General features: G+C 38.0%; 1 protein-coding gene across 1 annotated transcript in view; it reads right to left on the minus strand.

Annotated features, from left to right (window-relative positions):
- LOC127365169 (integral membrane protein 2B-like) overlaps nt 1–6,008 on the minus strand; it is a 14,466-nt gene extending 8,458 nt beyond the window's left edge. Inside the window, exon 1 of the mRNA XM_051403024.1 lies at nt 5,774–6,008. Coding sequence (XP_051258984.1) covers nt 5,774–5,857 — 84 coding nt within the window. The 5' untranslated portion in view covers nt 5,858–6,008. The remainder of the gene's footprint in view (nt 1–5,773) is intronic.
- Between the last annotated feature and the right edge of the window lie 1,492 nt (nt 6,009–7,500).

The following is a 7,500-nucleotide window of genomic DNA, read 5'->3' on the forward strand; positions in this document are numbered from 1 at the left end:
ACTTTATATATATGTATATAAAGTATATATATATATATACTTTATATACATATATATAAAGTATATATATATATATACTTTATATACATATATATAAAGTATATATATATATATACTTTATATATATATATATATATATATATATATACTTTATATATATATATATTATGTTCTAACTGTACGTTGGTCTCGAGGTGGCCACCGTTTCCCACAATGCCATGCTTCATAACACAGACACAGCCCTGTGGGTCCAACGAGCAGCAGAGAGCAGGAAACAGGCTGTACAGTGTGTGTGTGTGTGTGTGTGTGTGTGTGTGTGTGTGTGTGTGTGTGTGTGTGTGTGTGCTGTACAGTGTGTGTGTGTGTGTGTGTTGTAGTGTGTGTGTTGTACAGTGTGTGTGTTGTAGTGTGTGTGTTGTAGTGTGTGTGTTGTACAGTGTGTGTTGTAGTGTGTGTGTTGTACAGTGTGTGTGTTATACAGTGTGTGTGTTGTACAGTGTGTGTGTTGTAGTGTGTGTGTTGTAGTGTGTGTGTTGTACAGTGTGTGTGTTGTAGTGTGTGTGTTGTAGTGTGTGTGTTGTACAGTGTGTGTTGTAGTGTGTGTGTTGTACAGTGTGTGTGTTATACAGTGTGTGTGTTGTACAGTGTGTGTGTTGTAGTGTGCGTGTTGTAGTGTGCGTGTTGTACAGTGTGTGTGTTGTACAGTGTGTGTGTTGTACAGTGTGTGTGTTGTAGTGTGCGTGTTGTAGTGTGCGTGCTGTACAGTGTGTGTGCTGTAGTGTGTGTGTTGTACAGTGTGTGTGCTGTACAGTGTGTGTGTTGTAGTGTGTGTGCTGTACAGTGTGTGTGTGTGTGTGTGTGCTGTACAGTGTGTGTGTTGTACAGTGTGTGTGTTGTACAGTGTGTGTGTTGTAGTGTGTGTGTTGTAGTGTGTGTGCTGTACAGTGTGTGCTGTAGTGTGTGTGCTGTAGTGTGTGTGCTGTAGTGTGTGTGCTGTACAGTGTGTGTGTGTGTGTGTGTGTGTTGTACAGTGTGTGTGTTGTACAGTGTGTGTGCTGTAGTGTGTGTGTTGTAGTGTGTGTGCTGTACAGTGTGTGCTGTACAGTGTGTGCTGTAGTGTGTGTGTTGTAGTGTGTGTGCTGTACAGTGTGTGTGTTGTAGTGTGTGTGCTGTACAGTGTGTGTGTTGTAGTGTGTGTGTTGTAGTGTGTGTGCTGTACAGTGTGTGTGTTGTAGTGTGTGTGCTGTACAGTGTGTGTGTTGTACAGTGTGTGTTGTAGTGTGTGTGCTGTACAGTGTGTACTGCAGGGAGTGCTGGGGATTCTGGGAGATGTTCAGATAAAGTAATAAACAGTAAAGTGTCCTTCCCGCCTGAGAGAACCGGTCTGAGTCTGACTCAGCAATAAAAACACCAGCTCATACGGGAGGAAACTGACAGTCAGCCCTTTCTGACCTTCACCTCCGCTTACAGACCGCGGGACAACCCCCCCGACGGAGGAGGAACGTTCCTCTGGAGGCCGACGGAGGAAACAGGAACCAAAGAACAGCTGACAGAGGAAGTGAGGCTGCGACGCTCCGAAAGGGAACGCTCCCCCATCACCCATCACCACGGCAGCACGGAGGGTGTGATCAATAAAGATGATCAATAGTAAAGATCAATAAATATATCTAAGGTGATAAAACGACAGCAGGAAACAGAACTAATACAGATTGTGGAAGTGAACCAGTTAAATCGGTCTGGTATCAGTGTGCTCTCACTCATTCATCCAGAAGAGACAGAGACACAGACAGACAGACAGACAGACACAGACAGACAGACAGACAGACAGACAGACAGACAGACAGACAGACAGACAGACAGACAGACACAGACAGACAGACAGACAGACAGACAGACAGACAGACAGACAGACAGACAGACAGACAGACACACACACACACACACACACACACACACACACAGAACCGGCTCCAGTCTGACGGGTCGTCAGTGGATCAGTTTCAGTCTGTTAGTGAAACTTCATCCTGACCCGACTCACACAGCCGTTAGCTCCGTCTCTGTATTAAACATTATATAGAGAAACATTCATAGAGCAGCTTATACACAGTCACATGGTGTCTCTCTGCCTCTGTCTGTCTCACTCCCTGTGTCTGTCTCACTCCCTGTGCCTGTCTCTCTGCCTCTGCCTGTGTTGTATCGCAGCCTCTCTGTGGTTTATAAATCCTCATTCACATTTACTGAATCACTTCCTTAGAAAACTGTAGCTGCTTAATGTTGAACTCATTAACCTAATAATAGATATTATCATTAATCTACTAATAATAGATATTAGAATCATTAATCTACTAATAATAGATATTAGATTCATTAATCTACTAATAATAGATATTAGAATCATTAATCTACTAATAATAGATATTAGAATCATTAATCTACTAATAATAGATATTAGATTCATTAATCTACTAATAATAGATATTAGATTCATTAATCTACTAATAATAGATATTAGAATCATTAATCTACTAATAATAGATATTAGAATCATTAATCTACTAATAATAGATATTAGATTCATTAATCTACTAATAATAGATATTATCATTAATCTACTAATAATAGATATTAGATTCATTAATCTACTAATAATAGATATTAGAATCATTAATCTACTAATAATAGATATTAGAATCATTAATCTACTAATAATAGATATTAGAATCATTAATCTACTAATAATAGATATTATCATTAATCTACTAATAATAGATATTAGAATCATTAATCTACTAATAATAGATATTAGAATCATTAATCTACTAATAATAGATATTAGAATCATTAATCTACTAATAATAGATATTAGATTCATTAATCTACTAATAATAGATATTAGAATCATTAATCTACTAATAATAGATATTAGAATCATTAATCTACTAATAATAGATATTAGATTCATTAATCTACTAATAATAGATATTAGAATCATTAATCTACTAATAATAGATATTAGAATCATTAATCTACTAATAATAGATATTAGAGTCATTAATCTACTAATAATAGATATTAGTAGATTAATGAGCTTTAGAGGTTTCTGTCCTGTAAACATGGTCCTCGTTATGTAAGGGGGGGGGTCCGTCTGTCTGCTTAATCTCCTTCTTGAGCTTTAGCTGTCGCCCTGCAGGAGGCAGCTAACGCTCCGAGGATCAGTCTCCATCTGACTGATTACACCATAATCCTTGTGGGGCAGCACAGGACCTGGACCAGGACCAGGACCAGCTATTGATCCTCAGTGAAGTCAGACAGACAGACAGACAGTGATCAGTTACTGAAGTGTTGGTGTCCTCAGTGAATAATGTTTATCTAAAATAATGTGCGAGTGGTTTTCAGTAACAGCTCTGAATAAAGCTTCCTTCCTGTGCGGCTAAATCTGGCTGCTCTATTTCAGCTGCTGTAACCACAGTCAGCAGTTACTGCACAGGGCCACTGTCCACTGTACACCTGTACACCTGTACACTGTCCACCTGTACACTGTCCACTGTCCACTGTACACCTGTACACCTGTACACTGTCCACCTGTACACTGTCCACTGTCCACTGTACACTGTCCACCTGTACACCTGTCCACCTGTCCACCTGCCCACTGTCCACCTGTCCACCTGTCCACCTACTGCAGCACAGAAACTCCCTCAACCTGCAGACGCCAGTGGGTCCTTCCTCATGGCGAGCTCCACCTGCAGGGTTTCTGGGGGTTTCTGGGAGTTTTGTGAAGGTTGTGAGTCAGACATTCAGACTAAAGAGAACCTGAAGCTGGTTTGAGGTCCAGATGTTCTGGTTGGGAAATATTGTGGTCAGAAATAAACAAACTGGAGTGGATACCATCTGTCTGTCTGTCTGTGTGTCTGTCTGTCTCTCTGTCTGTCTGTCTCTCTGTCTGTCTAACTGCTGCAGGATGACACACAGACGAGACGTTCTCATGAGGGGACAGCAGGACGCCGTCTGCAGGGACACAAACATCTGCTACACATTCCAGAGCTACATATTCCAGAACTACATATTCCAGAACTACATATTCCAGAACTACACATTCAGAACTACATATTCCAGAACTACATATTCCAGAACTACATATTCCAGAACTACATATCCAGAACTACATATTCCAGAACTACATATCCAGAACTACATATTCCAGAACTACATAATCCAGAACTACATATTCCAGAACTACATATTCCAGAACTACATATTCCAGAACTACACATCCAGAACTACACATCCAGAACTACACATTCCAGAACTACATATTCCAGAACTACACATACATATTCCAGAACTACATATTCCAGAACTACACATACATATTCCAGAACTACATATTCCAGAACTACATATCCAGAACTACACATTCCAGAACTACATATCCAGAACTACATATCCAGAACTACATATTCCAGAACTACATATTCCAGAACTACATATTCCAGAACTACATATCCAGAACTACACATTCCAGAACTACACATCCAGAACTACATACCCAGAACTACATATTCCAGAACTACATATTCCAGAACTACATATCCAGAACTACACACGACTTCTTCTGTGGTTACAAACACTAACACAGTGTTGGAGACTGAACTCGGTCCTCTGAGCTCAGACGAGTTGTTGATAACGTTACGACCTCGGGGGCGTTCTGTTCGCAACTTCCTGTTCGTAACTCAGGAAACCGACTCAGAGATCGAGTCGGGTGGACGAAACGAACGCACCACAACTCTCTGCCCTCAAAACGCATGACATCACCACCTGTTAGCGTGACATCACCACCTGTTAGCGTGACATCACCACCTGCTAGCGTGACATCACCACCTGCTAGCGTGACATCACCACCTGTTAGCGTGACATCACCACCTGTTAGTGTGACATCACCACCTGCTAGCGTGACATCACCACCTGTTAGCGTGACATCACCACCTGTTAGCGTGACATCACCACCTGTTAGCGTGACATCACCACCTGTTAGCGTGACATCACCACCTGATGTTTTAACGTTTGAAAGTGAAACTAACAGAAACACAAAGTTTTGTTTTATTCTGCTGAAACATTTTATTTTCTTCTTTCTTCAATTATTCTGAAGTTTCTTGTTTTTCACTTCCTGTTATTTTTATTTAGTTTCATTATTTATGTGACGGAAAATTTAATAGTTGCAACTTTTGATTGTTTGTAAAGATTAAAGTTAGTAAAATAAAGAAAAGTAAATTATGATTATTATTTGTTTTATTTGACTTAAACTTAAAATATTTATTTACAGTGTTAAATATTAAATTCAATTAATTCAGTTTAAAAAGCTTTAACGCAACAATTACGTCATAAAACGACTTTATATTTCTAACTTTGAATCTATTTTATATTATTATTTATTTATTCTTTGTTTCTGTTTCTGTTTCTTTCTGGTTGGAAAAATAAAAACTCCAAACTGTCTTTAAATACTGAACAAAAGAGAGAAAGGATTTCAGAAATGTGAAAGTAAATTAATGAAGTGACAAACATTATAAAGTCTAAATAAGATTAAATAAAGATTAAATAAAGTAATGAGGAAGTAACATTAAGTCATTCTGTAACAGTCCACACAATCATAGAAATACATTCATATACATTAAAATAACAATAAAACAGAATTAGAGAATTAAACTTTAAACAAACTGCGACTTCCTCATCGACCTCCATGCTAACAGCAGCTAGCTCCGTTAGCACCCGTACTCACTCTGTCCTCCGCGGGAATCAGAGTCTCTGCGTCCTTTTTCACGTCCTTCTGTCCCAAAGCAGAGTTAAAAGACACTTTCACCATCCTGGAAAACTTTGTGGCGAACTCCGAGCGGGAAAAAGCGCCGTTAAAAGGCGGTAAAACAACAAGAGAACAGAAGGATTTCGCTCCGAAGTGAAGAAGTCGCACTTCTCTCCGGACAACTCCGAGCTGTTGTTGTGGTCGCAGCGAAGGTAAAGCTAGCGCGGAGCTAGCGCGGAGCTAGCGCACCGCTTCCGGTGTCAAAGTAAAAGCATAACGCCCCAAACCTGGCAACATTTCCTGCATGAACTTATTATTATTATTATTATTATTATTATTATTATTATTATTATTATATACCCAGACTCTCTGTACAAGCATTTCTAGAGAGATAAAATACTAAAAGTTTAAGAAAACGAGAGGAGCCGCAGTGACAGACAGAAGGATTCAATCTACAGTGTTTAAACTGTTCATATACTGTAACAATATATATAATATACTATAGTTCTTATTTTCATATTTCTCTGGAAGAATCACATTTATTGATTTTTAATGTTTCATTTAAATTTCATTGTGAATTTGTTGATAGATATATAGATACTTTATCTATCCTTTATTTATTATTGTTTATTAGATTAGATATTGATCATTTGAATTATATTATACACACAATGTAGTTTATCTTTTATTGATTAAATTGTTTTTTAAAGCTGAATTTCAGGCTGGGAAATTATATTATTATCATAATTTTGTTTGAATTGATCAACGACCTGTTTGCGCTGGACGACCTGGAGGTTTTATATCGGTAACGGTTACAGGCCGAATTGGAATTAATTAATTGATTAATTAATGGAATTAATCAAACTTTTCTTCTTCTTTTTTATTTTACTTCCATCATTACTATAACAGCAGGATATTACTGCAGCTGGTTGAGCTCGATGAAACAACTGCAGCTCTGAAACTGAACTATAATAATAATAATAACTTTATTTATATGTATTATATATATAAATATCATATATATATATATATATGATATATATATATATGATATTTATTTATATATATATATATATCATAAATATATATGATATTTATATTTATATATATATATATTTATATAGTCCAAAATGACTTGACTGAAAGGAAATGGCGCTCTTCCAAATTATCAGAATATCGCTCAATTTGGCAAGATAATCTTAAAACCTATAGAAAGGCCCTCCGTAATGCCAGAGGAGCCTATTACTCAGCACTAATAGAAGAAAATAAGAACAACCCTAGGTTCCTCTTCAGCACTGTAGCCAGGCTGACAGAGAGTCACAGCTCTATTGAGCCACATATCCCCATAAACTTAAGTAGCAATGACTTCATGAGCTTCTTCTATAATAAAATTATTACTATTAGAGAAAAAATTAATCACCAACTGCCATCAACAATTATTACCGATGCCAGCATTTTCAGCAGTATCGGAGGCATTCCCGATACTCGGAACAACTCCAGGTGAAAGCAACACTAAGTCATCTGCATCCACATTCAAGAGTAGGCTTAAGACATTCCTCTTTGATAAAGCTTATAGTTAGGGCTGGATCAGGTGAGTCCTGAACCATCCCTTAGTTATGCTGCTATAGGCCTAGACTATCGGGGGATTTCCCATGGTGCACTGAGCTCCTCCCTTCCTCTCTCTTTCTGCACTCATTCATGTTCCA

The sequence above is a fragment of the Dicentrarchus labrax genome, unplaced genomic scaffold, assembly GCF_905237075.1.
Source record: "Dicentrarchus labrax unplaced genomic scaffold, dlabrax2021, whole genome shotgun sequence".
Lineage (NCBI taxonomy): Eukaryota > Metazoa > Chordata > Actinopteri > Moronidae > Dicentrarchus > Dicentrarchus labrax.